Source organism: Crinia signifera, chromosome 5 (genome assembly GCF_055691185.1).
Source record: "Crinia signifera chromosome 5, ASM5569118v1, whole genome shotgun sequence".
Classification (NCBI taxonomy): domain Eukaryota; kingdom Metazoa; phylum Chordata; class Amphibia; order Anura; family Myobatrachidae; genus Crinia; species Crinia signifera.
In genome coordinates this window covers 67,454,942-67,474,861 of record NC_139221.1, presented here as the reverse complement: position 1 = coordinate 67,474,861, position 19,920 = coordinate 67,454,942, and the positions used below count along the sequence as shown (strand labels likewise).

General features: G+C 46.3%; 1 protein-coding gene across 2 annotated transcripts in view; it reads right to left on the bottom strand.

Moving 5' to 3' along the window:
• ALKAL1 (ALK and LTK ligand 1) overlaps positions 1-19,920 on the bottom strand; it is a 109,240-nt gene that overhangs the window by 12,319 nt on the left and 77,001 nt on the right. For both annotated transcript variants that reach the window (XM_083187393.1, XM_083187392.1), the window contains 2 exons: positions 14,224-14,277; positions 4,804-4,854 (listed from right to left, as the gene is read on the bottom strand). In XM_083187393.1, the coding sequence (XP_083043519.1) occupies positions 4,804-4,854; positions 14,224-14,277 (105 nt within the window). The remainder of the gene's footprint in view (positions 1-4,803; positions 4,855-14,223; positions 14,278-19,920) is intronic.

Sequence of the window (19,920 nt, the reverse complement as noted above, 5' to 3'; positions counted from 1 at the left end):
CTCTGTAATGACTGTGTCTGAATCATGTATGCTTAGGAATGTAGGCCTTCTCACTACATACATGAGAGGCAGTTCCATACAGGGGAAAAAAACACACTTATTATGCTGCTTTCAGACCGCATAACTGGCTTTGACCCTGTATTTGAAAACGTTTCCAAAAACGGGTCTGCCAGATAAAACCCCTTTCACACCGCAGCTCTTAAACGGTATATTACCGTTTAAGTGCCGATTTTTTGACACTGGCAGACCCGTTTTTGGAAACTTTTCAAATACAGGGTCAAAGCCAGAGCAGCCTTCAGCCCTCCCCTCCGCGCAGCTCCCCCCTCCCCCCCGCGCGCGTGTCGACCATGCGCGTGTCGACACCCCTCCCCCCGCGCGTGTCTACGACCCCCCCGTGTCGACCTACCCCCGTGCAGCCGGTACCTCCGTTGTGGATCCCGGCACTGCAGTTCAGTATGGTCGGAAGCACTTATGAAAAAAAGTGTCTTTCAGAAAATGGCTGCCCCATAGGAAAACCTGTTTAAAAAAACTGTCTTTCGTATGGGGGCAGCCATTTTCCAAGAAAAGTGACTTTTGGAAAATGGCTGCCCCCCATACGAAAGACAGTTTTTTTAAACAAGAAAAGTGACTTTTGGAAAATGGCTGCCCCCATACGAAAGACAGCTTTTTTTAAACAGGTTTTCCTATGGGGCAGCCATTTTCTGAAAGACACTTTTTTTCATAAGTGCTTCCGACCATACTGAACTGCAGTGCCGGGATCCACAACGGAGGTACCGGCTGCACGGGGGTAGGTCGACACGGGGGGCGTCGACACGCGCGGGGGGAGGGGTGTTGGCACGCGCGCGGGCGCGCGGGGCGGCTCCAGTGCTGTGAATATTTAATGAGCGCTCATTAAATATTCACTGCGCTGAATTTAGGACCCAGCTCATTGGCTGGGTCCTAAATACCGTTTCAGACCCGATTTTGAGCCTAAAATACCAGTTCTGAAACGGGTAGGACCCTGCATTTTAACCGGTTAGAAAAAACGGTATTTTCTAACCGGTTAAGTGGTCCTGCACCTTTCAGACCGCACAGATTACCGTTTTAAAACGGTAACAAAACGGCAATATACCGTTTACAAAGTGCGGTCTGAAAGGGGCATCAGTTACACCAAAGTGAAAAAATGTTTGCAGTTTATCAATGCAAGGTTATTTAAAGTGTTGAAAGAAAATAAAACTACAGATTATATAGCTCCAGATGCATGTACACGACACGTGTTCTTGAATGCTCCTTGTGGGACTCTGTACATTCCAGTAATGCTGTTTAAAGCAAGTAAGTAGGAGCCTTCCACAGTTATTTACATTTGGTGATGTCGCTTAATTTCCAGTGAGTGCATCAAAAGGTATCTGTTATACATCTACATAAATGAGACTTGTTACCGGAATACTCACACTTCTCTTTATTACTTAATGGACAACAGGTTCCCAGAAGAAAAGCATGGGGTGCCCCATTTCTAAGCGATCTGACCAAAAATGGGACTTGATCATAGTTGTCTGCCCTCCTGCATTCTGCAGGAGACTCCCTGAAATAGCAGCAATCTCCCTCTCCCCCTACATTGAATCATCAGCACCATTTCCCAGCACTTACTAACTGCTTTGTGGCTCATCTACATTTGGATATAAGTCATTTTACAAGATTCCTCTCAGATGTAGCAGTAAACACTGACGCGTCTAGGTGCCACTTTCACAATCTCTTTTCACAATCTCTCTCAATGGCCCTTATTCTGGTTGGTGCGGTCGAGCCGCATATGCGGCTCCGACCGCACCAGACGAATCCCCGCCTACAAGACGGATCGGCACGGCCGTCCGTACACGGACGGCTGCCGATCCGCATGAAAATGGCGGGGCGTACGCCTCCACCATGTTGGGAGCTGCCCCCTGCATTCGATGGTCGATGACCATCGAAGGCAGGGCCGCACGCTCCCCCCGCTCACGCAAGCTTAGAGCACACAATCGTCCGTGTGAAAGCTTGTATTGGGGCGGGCAGCTGACATCCGGCGATGTCAGCTTTCCGCCCCCATCACTGGCGTCATAGCCTCATTACCATGCATACGCCCCGCGTTTGCATGGGAACGCCCATGAAACGCTGGGCGTATACATAGGGTAATGAGGCTATTAAGCCCCTCACACCCCTATACGCCCCCTTTGCGGCGTCGAAATTTTTTACTCGGCGAATTCCCCTGCACATGCGCAGAGTGACCTCTGCGCATGTGCAGAGTGTAAACATCGGCGGTACGGCCGCACGCGGGCCGTACCGCTCAGATCAAAATAAGGGCCAATATATGGAACTAGACACGCCCTTTGGGTGGAGCGTGACACGCACCCTCAGTGCGGCACTTTGCAAAATTCTATTACCAACTATAATCTCCCTGAAACTAGTTTTCAAAAGTAGGCAAGTATTGACTAGATTGAATAGAAAAGAAGCACGGATCACTCCATGTGTATACCTTGCAGTGATGCCGATCCGTGGTCCCGCATGTCGCTATTGGTCACAAGGAAAGCCAGTGTTTGCACTGGCTTTTCCTAGATCTTGTTAATATCATTGACTCCAAAGACTTTTACAAGGCTAAAGCAATCTTTTTGAATGTATCCTGTGTATACTGTATGCACCTCAACATTGTATTCAACCTATACAGCAGCTGCCTGACACACTGTTGCTACAGCAATTATAATTACTTTATTATTTATTCAGTTCATTTTCCTCTGTTTTCCCAAAGTTTATTCCATTTAATAACTAGAATAGGTATAATCACAGCCTAGGTGTTTAAGAGGGATGGGGAACCTTTTTTGTGCCAAGGGCCGTTTGTTTGGGGAAAAAATCCTTTGGGGGTCATATGTAAATATGTCTCTTACAAATTGTGCTGCTGCTGTCCCACGCTCCGGCGGCTGCCGCTGACTAGGACTGACAGCCTCAAGGCTGATTATGAGGAATCTCGCGAAAACTATCGACCTCTCATGAGAATTCCCCTGTACTTCACTCAGACTGGCTACAGGGGCCGTATCCGGCCCGCAGGCCTGAGGTTCCCCACCCCTGGTGTATAATATAATATGGAGTGAGATGTTCCGCTATGAATGTATTTATATATTTACAGTTTCTTATATAGCGTAGCAGATTCCGTTGCCCTTTACAATTGTAGACAGTGATAAAACAAACTGGGTAACAACAGACAGACTTGGAGGTAAAAGGGCCCTGCTGCAAGCTTACAATCTATAGGGCTATAAATAGAGATTGCATTACTTTTGTATTTTTTTTCTGAGTTTTGCATTTATTCTAAAGTCAGCATAGGAATATATATATAAAGTTGCATATTACACACCACTGTACATGGCAAGAGGTTTTGTATGACGTGGATCACTATCAGAAGTCCGTATTTTCAGCCGCGTAGCTACATTCTGGGCGCCCCCCCCCCCGCCGTTAGGGGGGGCGCCCCCCGCCGCCCATGCAAACCCCCCCAATCCCCTGCAGCCTTACCTTTCGTGCTGGTCCCGGTGGCTCCGTTCTTCTGCTGAGGACCACCACAAAATGGCCGCCCCCATACAGCAGACAGTTTCTGTCTGCTGTATGGGGGCGGCCATTTTGTGGTGGTCCTCAGCAGAAGAACGGAGCCGCCGGGACCAGCGAAATAGGTAAGCCTGCGGGGGATTGGGGGGAGGTGTAACTATAGCACCGCAGCCCCCGGCGCCCCCATATGCACAGCCCCCCCCCCCCCCCGCGGTGGCGGGGGCTGCGGTGCTATAGTTACGCCACTGCGTATTTTACCTATGTACCCATTAGTGGCTATATTGCATACAGGAGCTACATGAAATGCCAAAGTCAGAATTCAGGGTACCCCTGTATTGTGCTTCTGTAGTATTAGTGATGCAGAGAAGATGGATATTTTGTGAAAAGGACAGGGTGTTTGCCACTGCTTAGTTACAACGTCTGTGGCACCATGCTACATGGGGTTATTTGCCACAATTTGAGGATAGTGGTATGTGGACACATCTGGAACTCTGTAATGTTTCTGTCTAGCTTTCAATTTTATACACATTTTATACAGGCAGTTACTAAGATGTTAACTTGACATCAGCAAATACCTTGCATTCTAGACTACCTACAACATCCTTTATAAAAAGCTGAAAAATACATGAAACAATATTTACACTGGTGGTACACTGCAAAATATACATATGATTCTATGGACGGACAGTATGCCAGTGTATAACGTTTACTTTTACTAGTGTCGCCCATTTGACAATGTCAGGCATACAGTATATATGTTGACCATATGGTGTTGACCTATCTGCGCTATTACCAGCAGATGGGCGGCTTTCCCGGCAATGATGCGGGAGCACGCAGCAGCGCTCACCGCTGGGGCATACACACTGGGCGGCTTGGAGCTGAAAGCCGCTCAAACTGGGTGTTTAGAGCTGCTTTCAGCTCAAAGTCACCCTGTGTGTATGGGCCTTTAGGCTGAAAGCTCCCTCTGCTGACTGGTATAACTGTCAAAATGTGATGTAATTTTTTAACTTGAAAATCATGTTGTGGGGGGAAGGGGGATCACTGAAATCTATAGAAGAGTGCAGGTGGGCTCACTAGTAAGCACTGGATTAATCAAAAGCAAACATTCGATTGTGGCCTTCAAGTTCAAGAGGCTTTTTCACAACGCTACCTAAAAGGATTACTCTGACAGCAGATATGGCCCTGAATTAATTTGTCTCATGTGACACTGCAGTACTACAACGATCTGACACACTGGAAGAAGAAAACAATGATTATCCTTACCTGCAAAATGATTCATGAACTTTTTAAGGTTAGAATCTCTGGAAACTAATTCTGAAAAAAAAAAAAAAAAACACATAAAAAAATAATAATACATGTATGTATTGCCTGAACTCTTTCATCTTTAAAAAAGAAGATTTATGACCTTTGTATAAATTCCTCCCCACGCTTGTGTACAGCCATGTGGCCGAATGCATACATTACATTTCTTCTTTCTAGGGATGGCCATTCACCATCGGTTATTGGAAATCATGGATGGTTTATGGCCGATGTCGAATACTTTTGACATCGAAGGGGGAGAAGCATATGGTTCCCCCCACCCCATCAATGGCACAGCAAAACCAATGTTTTGCTTTTTTTTTAAAGTGCAGGGATACAGAGCATACCTCTATCCTGGCACTCGTGAAGCCCTGCCCCCACGGGCCAATCACATCATTCATTACTATCGATGGCCAGTTGCAGTATCACCATTGATGACAACCAATGGCCATCCTTACTCCTCCACGGAGAGGAGACTTTCAGCTGTGCTCATAGATGGGGGGGGGGGGGGGGTTTGCATCATCAAGCCCTGCCCCATTGCAGGAAATACTGTGATTCGATTAATTTGCATAGACAGAGGGGGCAGGGCTAAAATGATGCAAATGATGTCACTTAGCCATGCCCCCTCCATGTACACCCGCAAGTTCCGGTATTTTAATGGGCAAAAGTAAGACGATGCAGGGAGTATGTGAGGGCCCTGCTATCAGAGGCGTAGGGAGGGCGGAGCCACCAGAGCTCATGCTCCGGGCGCCGATTGGTCGAATGGCACCACCGGCCCGCCCCCCCTCCGCAAATCATACCTGCACAAGTTCAGGTATAATAACGGACAGCGTGCACCGGCGCCTTCCTCCGTCCTGCCCTGCTCGCCGGGTCCCTGCCCCCAAGCATCACGGACGGTGAGGCCGGGCGGCGGGCTGACAATCCTCTAAATTGCTGCTGCTCTTCTCTAAATTGCTGCTGCTGCTCGGTCCGGCTTCCGGGCAGCGCAGCGTAGCAGCAGAGCCGGCCCTAGGCATAGGCAGCCTAGGCAAATGCCAAGGGCATACCAAGCCTAGCCTAGGGCAGAAGTTTGTGGGAACAGGAGATAGACTGAGAAGCAGGCAGCTGCGCCCGACACCAACAGCGCCCACCCGCATGAGGGACATGCCCCTGGCCACACACAGCCACCGCACGCTGTTTGGGCAGCGCCCGACACCAACAGCACCTGCTCTGAATGCGGTGGACTCTCCCCCCTCACCCCCTGCCTTGAACAGCCGCCGCCGAACACCGGGAGGTTAACGACAGGCAACCTCCCCCCCAGGAGCGTGCCACCTCACACAGCGATTCGGGGAAGACTTTCACACAGAGTAGCAGCGCACTGAACTCTCTTCACATGAGAGGTCGCTGCTACAACCAACCACTGACTGCACCCCCAAGCATAATGTTCTCTCCAGGACTGCTGGAGTGACTGATCCTCCCTTCTCTGCAGCGCTGATGCCTATGGATGGCTTCTATTAGGTATGAAAAAATAAGTTATATATTCTCATATTTTATATATATATCACCCTACCTAAGTCAATTCCTGGCCTTACTTACCTCTGTCATGCCTCCATTCTGCTATATATATATATATATATATATATATATATATATATATATATATATATATATATATATATATATATATATAATATATATATATATATATATATACATACTGGAAATATAAGCGACACTCCACCGTTAGAAATAAGAGCCCAGACACGGGTCGCTTAGTTCAATGTTTCAGTTGCAAACATACCATTTTCATCAGGAACTAAGTGACCTGTGTCTGGGCTCTTATTTCTATCTATCTGTCGCTTATATTGTCAGTATCTTTGGGGACTGTACCTGTATCATTTCCATGAGGGCACCCAGGTGAATATATTTTTGGGTTTGTGGAGAGCCAGTCTATGTGTGCTTTTATATATAATATATATTCAGGGGAAAATCTCTGGCTTCTGCTGCCACCCCAGCCCCGCTGGGTGCTGTATATATCTTTATTCTTTATCTGTATATATATTTACAGCTGTCAGCATCTTTATATAGCGCATCAGATTCCGTCAGTGTCTTATATAGCTCAGCAAATTCTTCCGTTACAGTGTCTTATATAGCGCAGCAGATTCCGTTACAGCGTCTTATATAGCACAGCAGATTCCGTTACAGCGTCTTATATAGCTCAGCAAATTCCGTTACAGCGTCTTATATAGCGCAGCAGATTCCGTTACAGCGTCTTATATAGCGCAGCAAATTCCGTTACAGTGTCTTATATAGCGCAGCAGATTCCGTTACAAGGTCTTATATAGCGCAGCAGATTCCGTTACAGTGTGTTATATAGCACGGCAGATTCCGTTACAGTGTCTTATATAGCGCAGTAGATTCCGTTACAGTGTCTTATATAGCGCAGCAGATTCCGTTACAGCGTCTTATATAGCGCAGCAGATTCCGTTACAGCGTCTTATATAGCGCAGCAAATTCCGTTACAGTGTCTTATATAGCGCAGCAGATTCCGTTACAAGGTCTTATATAGCGCAGCAGATTCCGTTACAGCGTCTTATATAGCGCAGCAGATTCCGTTACAGCGTCTTATATAGCGCAGCAAATTCCGTTACAGCGTCTTATATAGTGCAGCAGATTCTGTTACAGTGTCTTATATAGCGCAGCAGATTCCGTTACAAGGTCTTATATAGCGCAGCAGATTCCGTTACAGTGTCTTATATAGCGCGGCAGATTCCGTTACAGTGTCTTATATAGCGCAGTAGATTCCGTTACAGTGTCTTATATAGCGCAGCAGATTCCGTTACAGTGTCTTATATAGTGTCTTATTTTTTAAGTTTTTGTTTTTTTCAAATGTAACATGCCAACACATGCTAGCCTACCCCCAATTCATTACCGGAGGTGGGGGTGGGGGGGCGCGAAATATGCCCTTGCTCCGGGCAACATGGCACCTAGCTACACCGCTGCCTGCTATATGTGGGAGGATTGCCCACCCTTTCAGGGGGCTGGGAGGGGGACACAATTTTAGGAACCCTCCTGGCCATTCGGGCAGGGTAGGTAAGTATGAAAAATGGCCTAATATAAGGACTGAGATGACCACTTTTAGCTACTGTACACACTATAATATTTATTGGTGAGTACTTTTATGCCAAAAAAATACACCTGTCCTATGGCATTTGCAGCGTCTCTGTCTGACCACTACTTCCTATGTTTGTGGCTTTGAACACAGCCACTGACATTGAAATGCCCCTGACACTTCCATAATACACCCAATGAACCAATAATTATGCTTCCACTACTAAGGACCTTCCAGTCACCACCCAGGATAGCTTACCTCTTTTCCACCACACTTCTAATACCATCTAAATGGATTGCAGCAGCATCTTTGCATGTACTCTCTGTGTAACACATGCTCAGTAGATCACACACACACACACACACACACACACACACACACACACACACACACACACACACACACACACACACAGTTGTAAATGATTGCTCTACTATGTGTATGTCAGCATTGCGTGTGGATTACATGTGGCTTTGATTCAGGCCCAGTGGGCCAAATGTAATAGGGTGAGAGTTTCCGAAAGTGAGAGATTTTGGAGAGTTTTCCCAGTTTTTTTAAAGCAGCAATCCATTACACTGCAAAACCAGGTTGATTTTGCCATGTAATTGATTGCTGCTTTAAAAAACATGGCAAAACTCTCCCAAAATCTCTCACTTTCTGAAACTCTCACCCTATTACATTTGGCCCAGTGTGTCTGATAGGAGACTGAATACATTTCCCGTTTGTAGCTTACCACGTGCGTATCACAGCAGTGAAGAAGCTTTTTACAATGAGCATACTCAGCCATCAGGTACGCTGCAAGTTACACAGTGAACAAAGCCACCTTTGGCAGGGATAATTTCTCTATGGTTTTCCTCTTAAAGACTCCTGTTCATGATACTATCCCGTCACAGGCGTGTGTCTTATCTACCTTAGACACACGATCACTGTGAACATTGTGATGATCTACAGGGAAGCAGGGCCGTAACTAGGGGGGGGGGCTGGGGGGTCACGCGCACCGGGCGCTGGAGGGGGGGGGGGCGCTGTCAGGTCCGGGAGAGTGACAGCCAGCGGGGTTTCGGGGACTGATGTAGCCCGAGTCCCGCTGCTGTTAGCTAACCCGTCGCTTTTTCACTGCTGCTGCCGACGCCGTTAGTGCCCGTCTGTGCCTGTCGCGCACAGCATTACTGGGAGCTTGGGAGGGGACGTGATGACGCGGCAGCCGCCTCCTCGCCATTGGTTGGCGCAGCCGCGTCCCCTCCCACGCTCCCAGAGAAATGCTGTGCGCGGCAAACACAGACGGGCATTAATAACGGCGGCGGCGGCGGCAGCAGTGAAAAAGTAAGCCTAATGCAAAGCTTATGTTATGATGTCTAGACCTCATCAATAGAGTGGCAGGGGGAGGCTGGATGTTTTACATGATGAGGGAACATTAAATCTCCCACCACCCGTCTCCACTCTGATTCTCCCTACTTGTTGCCTTTATACAGTGCAGCACAACTTCCTTTGGTAAAACATCTCCACCCATGATCCACCCACTCCACCCACTCATTAATAAGGAGCATCAAGGTGTGTGGCATATGTATAATAGGCATCATGTGTGTGACATATATGTTTAATGGAGCATCACGCTGTGGGGCATATGTATAATGGGCATCACGGTGTGTGGCATATGTATAATGGAGCATCACGGTGTGTGTCATGTATAATGGGCATCACAGTGTGCGGCATATGTATAATGGGCATCACAGTGTGAGGCATATGTATAATGGTCATCACGGTGTGCGGCATATGTATAATGGAGCATCACGGTGTGCGGCATATGTATAATGGCGCATCACGGTGTGCGGCATATGTATAATGGAGCATCACGGTGTGCGGCATATGTATAATGGAGCATCACGTTGTGGGGCATATGTATAATGAGCATCCAGGTGTGGGTCATATGTATAATGAGCATCCAGGTGTGGGGCATATGTATAATGGAGCATCACGGTGCGGATCATATTTATAATGGGCATCACAGTATGCGGCATAGGTATATTGGGCATCACGGACTGCACTTTTGGGGTCATGTGTATCTGGCACTGCACTATTGTGGGCATATGTATAATGGCGCATCACGGTGTGCGGCATATGTATAATGGAGCATCACGGTGTGCGGCATATGTATAATGGAGCATCACGTTGTGGGGCATATGTATAATGAGCATCCAGGTGTGGGGCATATGTATAATGGAGCATCACGGTGCGGATCATATTTATAATGGGCATCACAGTATGCGGCATAGGTATATTGGGCATCACGGACTGCACTTTTGGGGTCATGTGTATCTGGCACTGCACTATTGTGGGCATATGTGTATCACACCTCCATTTTCTATGGCCGCACCCCATGTGGCTACAGCTCGTAGAGAGCTGACCATGCCCTCATAGCGGAAAAAATGGGGGATGTAGTCTCGCAGGAGTACCACGGTAGTAGGTGAATTTTTGGGCTCTACTCTGCCTTCTCTCCTCTGCCTCCAGTGTTGGGAGGTATGTTTGTGACATATTGAACATTGCAGTGTGTGGCACATTGTGTATCATTCAGGGACAGTGTTCTATCCAGTGGCAGCAGCAATTAACCATTGCTTATAATGTGTACTGGGGGGGCATTACGGTTTGTGGTGTAATGTGCTCTGGGCATTACGGTGTGTGCTGGAATGTGTACTGGGCATTACGGTGTGTGCTGGAATGTGTACTGGGCATAACGGTGTGTGCTGTAATGTGTACTGGGCATTACGGTGTGTGCTATAATGTGAATTGATACTACTATGTGACTACACCACTTCTTCCCCCCCCCCCCCCCCCCCCTCCCCCTTCGGCGCGCACTGTCCCTGTTTTCAGGTTCATATAGTTTCTAGAGGGATCATTTATAAATATATATTTCATTTCAGAATACAGTGTAAAATACTTTTTTTTTTTGGGGGGGGGGGGGGTGGGGGGGGGGGGGGGGCACTAAATGAATGTCTTGCCCCGGGCACCAGAAACCCTAGTTTCGGCCCTGAGGGAAGGAACGCATACAGTATTGTAGCTACACATGAATAAAAATAATAACATTCAGGGTCCCTGGTAGTAGATCAATGTACCATATAAAGATGACAGGGGAAATGTTTCACGTGGGATGTTGTTATGGGCTACCAATCAGATAGGGCGAGATGTACTAAGCCTTGAAAAGTGATAAAATGGAGAGTGAAAAACCTCCAACCAATCAGCTCCTACCTGTCATTTTTCAAACACAGCCTGTGACATAGCTGATTGGCTGGTTGTTTATCACTGTCCATTTTATCACTTTTCAAGCTTAGTACATCTGGCCTATTCTATCTATCAGCTATAGATTGTAAGCTTGCCAGCAGGGCCCTCCTACCTCTATGTCGGTTTGTTTCTACCCAGTTTGTTTAATCACTGTTGTTTCCAATTGTCGCAATGGAATATGCTGCGGTATATAAGAAACTGTAAATAAATAAATAAATCTTCTAGAAGGCTAAATAAATACAGTAAGTAGATTCTTATTGGTTGCCCATAGCAACATCCAATGTGAAATATAACTCCCATGTTAGTAAATGTCTCCTGACATCTTTATGAGAATATAGAGAAACTTTAGTACCTTGCATATCCTGCAGAATTTATAGAAAAATAAATATATGAAGGTGTACGCACACAATTGTAGGATTTCCTTCACACAGGTAATACACATAGGTCAGTCAAAACTATACCACACAATATTTCACACAACAAACATCGTTTACAGCAGGCATGTCCAAACTATGGCCCTCCAGCTGTTGTGAAACTACACATCCCAGCATGCCTTGAAAAAGTTTAAGCATTTCCTAATAGCAAAACTGTGGCAAGGCATGATGGGACTTGTAGTTTCACAACAGCTGGAGGGCCATAGTTTGGACATGCCTGGTTTACAGGAATAGTAAAATACAATGACGTTACAGATCTTTTTATTCCACCTTTGTATTACAAGATAGATCATTTTATTCAAGACAAACTATTAAATACTAACGGGTAAATTAGTATGGGTGTTCTATTGAAGATAGGATGTTGCAAACATGGACATTTACTAAAGGCAAAACATGGGAGTGTTGGATTGAACCTAACTTCAAAATACACAGAAACACAAAAATGTACCATTACTTGCATTGGCAAACACACCTGTGAATTGCAGGCTTGCCTACCCTCCCGGAATGGCCGGGAGTCTCCCAAAAATCGGTTCCCCCTCCCGGCCCCCCAAGATGGTGGGCAAGTCTCCCGCAATTTCTTTGGAGCCCTGGCACCCCCCTTCCCCGCAACTACAAATGCTGGAATTCTCGCTGTACGGGGGAGGGGCTGGGCGAAAATGACGTAAATCGAGTCATTTCGCATCATTTAAGCCCCGCAAATCGTGGCATTTTGAGGATTGGGGGAGGGGCTACATGACATCAGTCTCCCCCCTGCATCCCCCACCATGTGCTTCTCCCGGAAAGGAAAAGTAAAAGGTAGGCAACTATGTTGAATTGTACAAACTTGGATCAAGGCACACCTTTGAAATAGTCATCCCCCTGAACAGCATGTTTTGATAACCTGCACAATTCAGTGTGATCTGTGTAGTGCTTCTATGAGCAACAGTAAGGGTAGAGCGAATAGAATGGGTACTTTTGGCGCTGGAGTTCCTGCACTGCTATAAAACTTGTACATTATATTTATATTCTGTGTAAAAGTAGTTAAATATGAGTAGCTCGTGGAGCAAGACCTGACAAAATATGACATAAGGCTCCTGTTATAGAACAAGCAGAGAGTTAATGCCATAGCAAAAACAATATTATTCAAACATTAACTGAATTGCTATCAACTCGACAACCACCTCCCATTTGTACTGGAGATAGCCCAGGGCTTCAGACCAGACCTTGGGTGTCCTGTGGATGAGGGACCCCTTTATTGGGGGATCTACACTTCCCCAGGAATAAATTAGGGGGGAGAATGCTTTTTCCAGAGGGTCAGGCAGACATGGCTGAAGGGGCGGACTGACGTGGGGCTGCGCTGCGTGATCTCTGATGTCACGCAGCGAGGAGCGAGACGCACGTACAGACAGGCAGCCGGGCAGCATCTGAAGCTGAACGCTGCGCTGCCGGCAGCAATGAAAACCTGCACCGCCACCACATAATCCCGAATCAAAATCGGCCCACAAGGCCATCGGCCCTTCTGGCATTTGCCAGCAGTGCCAGATGGCCAGTCCGGCCCTGTTTAGAACCACGGACAATGCCAAGAGCCTTGTTTGTCCTGCCCCAGAAAAACCCACAACTCAAGGGGTTAATAGACCAATGAACCCCTTGAGTTGTGTGTTTTCCTGAGGCAGGACAAACCTACAAGGGCAGGTTTGTCCTGCCCCAGAAATACCCTTCAAGCTGAAACCCTGCCCCCCTGGGGCTGCTACTTCTGGCTTCAGCTGTTCAGGGTTGCTCGGGGAAGGGGGGATCGAACACACACACTTCTGTGCGGTGCAACAGGGGATGCTCAGCAGCAGAGGGGAGTGATCGGCGATGACGGCGGAGGGGAGTGATTGGTGGCGGGGAGTGTCTGGCAGCAAAGGCCTTGGCACGGAGGGGAGGGATCAGTGGGAGGTGAGCGACGGGGGGCAAGGGCACTAAGGGGAGGTTGCTGACAGAGGGTGGTGCGCAAGTGTTGCACAGTTAGAGGCACTACTTGCTACATATCGTGGTATGCCTGGGAACTTTAACTCTCTATGCAGATCTGTGTAGACTTCATGTGGCTAAACTAAGTAGTTTTGCATCATTTAACTTCACCCACTCCCTACGGTGAATCAATTCTTAGCATAATTTCCTTTACTGCCCACTACACTACAAAGTATGCTTGATGCAGGAGATCGGGCCACTCTTCCATGGATGTGGGGGACTACTTGAAAAATTATAAAGATGCATTTTTTGCCCAGTGTGTATGCCAGACGATCATGTGAAAATCGGTGGCATACATTGCATACACACTTACACCTGACCCAGTGACAGGGGGTGAACCACTTTCCACATTAAACAAAAAACAGGCCGGCGGTGGTGGGCGAAGATGCGGTAGCTTGCATCATCACTCACCGCTCATCTCCCGCCCATACACACTATGCAATTTTGAGCTCAAAATAGGAATATATGTTAAATACATAAATAACTGTTAATACTAAAATTGCAACGTGTTTCAATTTAATTATTTTATCTCATATGACACTACAGTCCTACAACTGTACTGCAACATTGGAAGAAGATAGCAATGTTTATCCTTACCTGTAAAATTATTTAATAACTTTTCTTTGAGGTTAGAATCTCTGGAAAATAATTCTGAAAAAAAAAAAAAAGTATTTCACAATTAATAATATGTATTGAGTAAAAAAACATTACACTGTTCCATCTGTAAAATAGTGACGGTATGATGTTTGTTATTATACAATGTTACATATGACCCCACTACACTGTATAGTCCTACTCATTGCTATTAGAGATCCAGCTCCTACCATTTAAATAAACCTTAAATTGTCTCTCTGTTCCTCTCAACTATGGGACGATTTATTATTTGGGACCTTACCCTGCTGAGTTATACCTGTTCTCTTGTTGCTCATAGCAACACATATCTTATGTGGGCAGTTTATAACTGAAGTAATGCAAGGACAGTGGCCCTGATACTGGGCCACGCACAAGTGAATGCAGAAGTGTACAGTATATTGGCAGCAATAGGTTTATGAAAATGCCTCAGAATGTGAAAGAACATAGACTCCCACTTTTAGCTCCAGTGCATGCTATAATATTGATTTGTGAGTATACACCACCATTATTCACACTATCACACTACCAGCCTTCCTCTATCTGACCATGGCATCCTATGCTTGCAGCTTCACTTGCATTGATACACTCTTGACACTGGCATAATATGCCCACTAAATGAACCATGTTTGGATACATTACTAACCACCTCCCAGGTACTGCCCAGAAACGCTCATCCCTTTTATGCCATATTTCTGCAACCATCTAAATTGAACACAACAGCATCTGGGCCTAAGCCATAGCTGAATGCTAATGCTTCCGTAACTCTCAAATACTCAACTGATCAAACACATCCAGGTGCCCGAATACCTGAGCGAACGCGCCAGAACGCTCCTGTACACCCAAATCCTTGAGCGCCTTAACTTGACCGAGAACCCGAACACACATGAACACCTGAAGACATGAGCACCCGAGCATGCCCAAACTCGTCAAAACACTCGAGCATGCACACGCGTCCAAACGCGGCCAAGTGCCCGAACTCTAAAATACTTTGTCACTTGGACATGAATACTGTACATCCAAGTGCAGGGTTCAAACATGCCCAAACTCACCCGATTTCATGAGCGCCCGAAATTGCACAAGCGTGCCCAAACTCATCTGAACACCTGAGAATTCATATGTGGTTACACGTGTTCAAGCACCTGAACTCCAAAATACCCGACCGCGCGACTGAATAAAAAAACACGAATATCCGAGCGTTTCAACATCCATATTTGTAGGAATTCATTTAAAATTGTATAGGCCCCCTATACGATGTTTAAATGTATAAGCACCCTAATGGGGGCTTACAATGTTAAATGCACCCCCACGCCACCCCCACTATGAACGTAAACCCGAAGCGTAGCGAGCACGCGAGGGGCGGCGTTACGTATCCTACGACCTTTTCATACCCCCACTATCCACGTCGGCGTGGAGTTGATTTTTATATAGAGTGTGGCGAGCGCAGCGAGCCACCGAGCCCGAAGTGTGGCGAGCGCAGCGTGCCCCGCGAGGGGACGCGTATTACTTTACATGTATGTATGTAGGCTGCCCTCTAGCGGAGATCGCAGCCAGACAGTAGGCAACCCTGGGCCTCTGGGTTTTTTTGCTATAATTTTTTTGCGAAATCATGGATTACAACACTTAAATAGGCTAAATTTAAATTTAACAACAATGTGTACAGGTCAACTTGTTTTCAATCCATGCAGCATCAGCTTTAATACATGACTAAGCAATCACCTATACTCAAAATACTTTAAAACAAAGGTTATCATTTGATTCAAGGGATTACAGTAAATAAAATTAGAATGTCTCATGATGGTATTTTAAATGCAATAAATGTTATTCTTTTGAAGAGCTAAGCTGAATTATATAAGAGACATATGGCCAGATGTATCAAGCTTCAAAAAGTGATAAAGTGGAGAGTGATAAACAACCAGCCAATCAGCTCCTACCTGTCATTTTCAGACCCAACCTGTGACATGGCAGTTATGAGCTGATTGACTGGCTGTTTATCACTCTCCACTCTATCACTTTTTGAAGCTTGATACATCTGGCCCAGAAAGAACCTAAAAAATAAGAGGAACAGGGGGATATTTGTGGTGAAAGAGACAATGACCCCCATAATGCTGAAATATTATAAATGGACTCTTAACAGAGTTTAAAAGTAAAGTATAGAGAAGTTAACCCAGTAACCCCAATGCATATTCTCTTACTGTGAATAAAATATGTCTGTGATCTGTATCAGAGGAAAAGATCTCACTAAAGTGACCATGAATATCTTCACTGCACAATTCCCATTCCGTCACCCACTGATCTGTAAACTTGCATTACAGAAGCTTATGTTGTGGTCTGGTGCATAAACCTTTACTGACTATGGCTCACGTCATCTCTTCATGTGACATGAGGTTTCCTCAGTCCATAAAAGCTAGTCTTTGCCTTCTTTTGGGTGACAGTTAAAGTCTTGCATTTCTCACAAACCCTTTAAACTACAGGGTAGATACCAGGAATGTGAATTGTACATTGTGCACTGTGTCGACCACAAAAGGTCAACATTGCTTATGTCGACACATGAAATAGATCAACATGGCTAAGATCGACAGGGTTGGAAGATCAATGCAAACATTAGGTCGACAATGGAAAGGTTTTCAGTCAACATTAGTTTTTCACTGTTTTTGTCGACATAGTTGACATGGACACCCTGAAAGTGTACCGCTGCGCTCACTACACTTGGCACACTAATCTATTCTCCTTCCTAGTGGATGGTAGGGCATGAAATACCACCTGTTGGCACATTGTGGCTCAAAGAAACATGAAAAACGCATGTCGACCTTTTGACTGTCTACCTCGCCACTGTCAACCTAATGCTTGTGTTAACCTCCCAACACTGCCAAACTTAGCCATGTTGACCTATTTCAGGTGTCGATCTTAGCCATGTAGACCTTTAGTTGTCAACCCAATGCATGTCACTTTCCAGGTGGCGGTGGTGACAATCTGCATGGGCACCTAGGCATGGCGTCTGTTTTCAGGCAATGCACAGAGCCAAGAAAGGTGGTTGATATTGTAGGTGAACATTCAAAAAGTCAGCACTGCTATGGTGTCAGGTAAAGTGTCAACATTGTCAACAATGTCAACATTGTCAAAAATGTTGACAAGTACTGTACATTGGAACTACAGTAAATGCTTCAACATCTGAAAATATGCATTTCTGCTCACAGTCTTCTCTGTATAGCACACAATCCATAAAGCAGTGGCGTAACTACTGTAAGGCAGACCCAGCAGCCGCTTGGGGGAGCAAGCAGCAGCGGGGTCTGTGTGGGCGCTGGCACCCGCTTGACGCACTGACATGCTGCTGCCTGCCGCTGCCCACTGACAGAACACTGGAGGCGAGTCAGCCACAGCGCGGGTGCGGCCATGGCAGAGATGACAAATTCCCCCACTGATTCAATTGACTGTACACAGAGCCGGCTATTGGCTACTGTGTACAGGATGGGCGGGCGGATGGGCGTGCTAGGGCGGCCTGGGATGCATCGGAGCCAAGGGAAGCAGCAGTGTCTGCTGGGCTCTCTTCCTCTACCCTGCTCCAGCTTCTCCGTTATGCATGTCACACGTCACACTCGCGTCATCAAGTCACATGCTGGGGAAACACGCTGGAGAGGAACCCATGGGGGGGGGGGGGGGGGGGATTTTTTTTACAGTAGTTACGCCACTGCCATAAAGACTAAAAATAAGAAGAAAGCATAAAAAAACGAACAATATCTAGAATGGTAATACACCAGCACCATGTAGACTTCATAGTTTACTTTTTTCTATATTTTTTTTTTTATTCAATTTATACAGCCAACAATGCATAGGATCTTTAGTGGGTTTTCATCCTGTTAATCCTTATTTGACCTACTTTTAATCCTGTAAAAAGCTTAGCAGAGTCAGATCAGTTTTCATTACAAGGGTCTTTCATAAATATACTGTTGTGTGCTGTCAGTAAATTATGTTAAAAAGAAAACATACAGTAAGAAGACTCTCCTTATTTTTTTTAAGAACACACATGTACACATTAGTATACTTAAATGTTAATACGTAACAGAAAGTTGTAAAAAATGCATGAGAGAGTACTGTGCAAAACTTTTAGGCTGTTGTGGAGAACAGTGTAAGAATACACTCATAAATAGAAGTGTTAGTCAATGAACAGAAGATAAATTTAAGAAAAATCAATGTTTGGTGTGACCACCCTTTGAATTCAAGACAGCAGCAATTCTTGTTTATGTACGCATGCACAAAGTTTTTGAAGGGAGGGTGTGTCAAACAGCTTGGAGAACTAACCACTGATCTTGTGGGGAGGTGTGGTATAGGGGACCAACAGTCGGGATCCCAACAGTCATTAGCCCAACATCGGATGCAGATTGGCCGGACTCAAAGAGCATGGTGAGCGCAACAAAGCCCCTTGCGGTCTCACTGCACTTGCCATGCTGCTAGCGCCGTGGCTCGCTATGCTTGCTACTTATTATTATCTCCCTCTTTCCGGGACGTGGACCACCATGAGGGAAAATAGCAGGTGGCCGTCGGGAACCTGGCTGTCGGCGCAGCTAACAGCCTCTGTAGCGCTGTCCCTGATTGGATGAGCTATGCGTATCCATGGAGACAGATTGGCCAATCACGCTATCAGCCTCTGTAGCGCAGGGACAGCGCTACAGAGGCTGTTAGCTGTGCCGAAGAAAGCCGGCTCACCCCGCTGTCAGTGTGGGGTGAGCCGGCTATGCTGCAAACAGACCAGCGCTGGATCCTGGGTTGATAAGTATATTGGTGTAAAGGTGAGGTGTGTGTATGTGTGTGTAATAAAGTTATACTTTTCTGTGTGTGTTTTTTTTTAACATTCTTTTTACAGGTGGACTACAAGTCCCAGCGGGCCCATTAATGCCCCACATGCTGGGACTTGTGGTTCTCCAAGTCACAGCATGCGGGGGAGGTCTTCTGGCACTTGTAGTTCTCCTGCATAAAGCAATGTCAGGTATGTGAGAATTAACTCTATCAGGTCGGCGTCCACTGGCCATGGATGCCGGTGACAGCCACGGTGATCAGCCACGGTGCTCATGTTTCGGCTGGGGGACCTTATATAAAAAGTGTCCCCCGGCTGTGGCATGACACCGCGGGCTGTTGGAGCCCGGTGCTGGCTACAAAATACGAGGGACCACTGTATTTTTGGAACCAGGACAGGTCCAAGAGTCTGGGGCTGATTTCAGAAATACTGGGGAACCCCTATGCTTTTTGTCCCTCGTATTTTTGGAAGCAGGTCAGGCTCAATGAGCCCGGGATTGGTTATGCTCAGGAGAAGGACCCCACGCCTTTTAAAAAAAAAAAAAAACACTTTAACACATTTTCTCAATGATCTGTGCAGGGTTCTGGCCAATTCACATATCAGAACCTGGTCTAAATGTTTGGCGATTTTTTGACACATTTTCCCAAATTCGCATCTCATTAAGGGCGGGATGTTGTAACATCCGTGCCCATTATCGCCAGGCATCGCATTATTAATAACGGCATATGCTGTAACATATGCTGTTATTAACGCAAGGGACAGCTCTTGCGATAAGAGCTGTCCCTTGCGATGCGGTGCCGGCACTGGACTTCCTGTGACCCGGGAGTAAATCTGCGCATGCGCAGAGTGACGCGGCGGCCGCAGGGCATGCT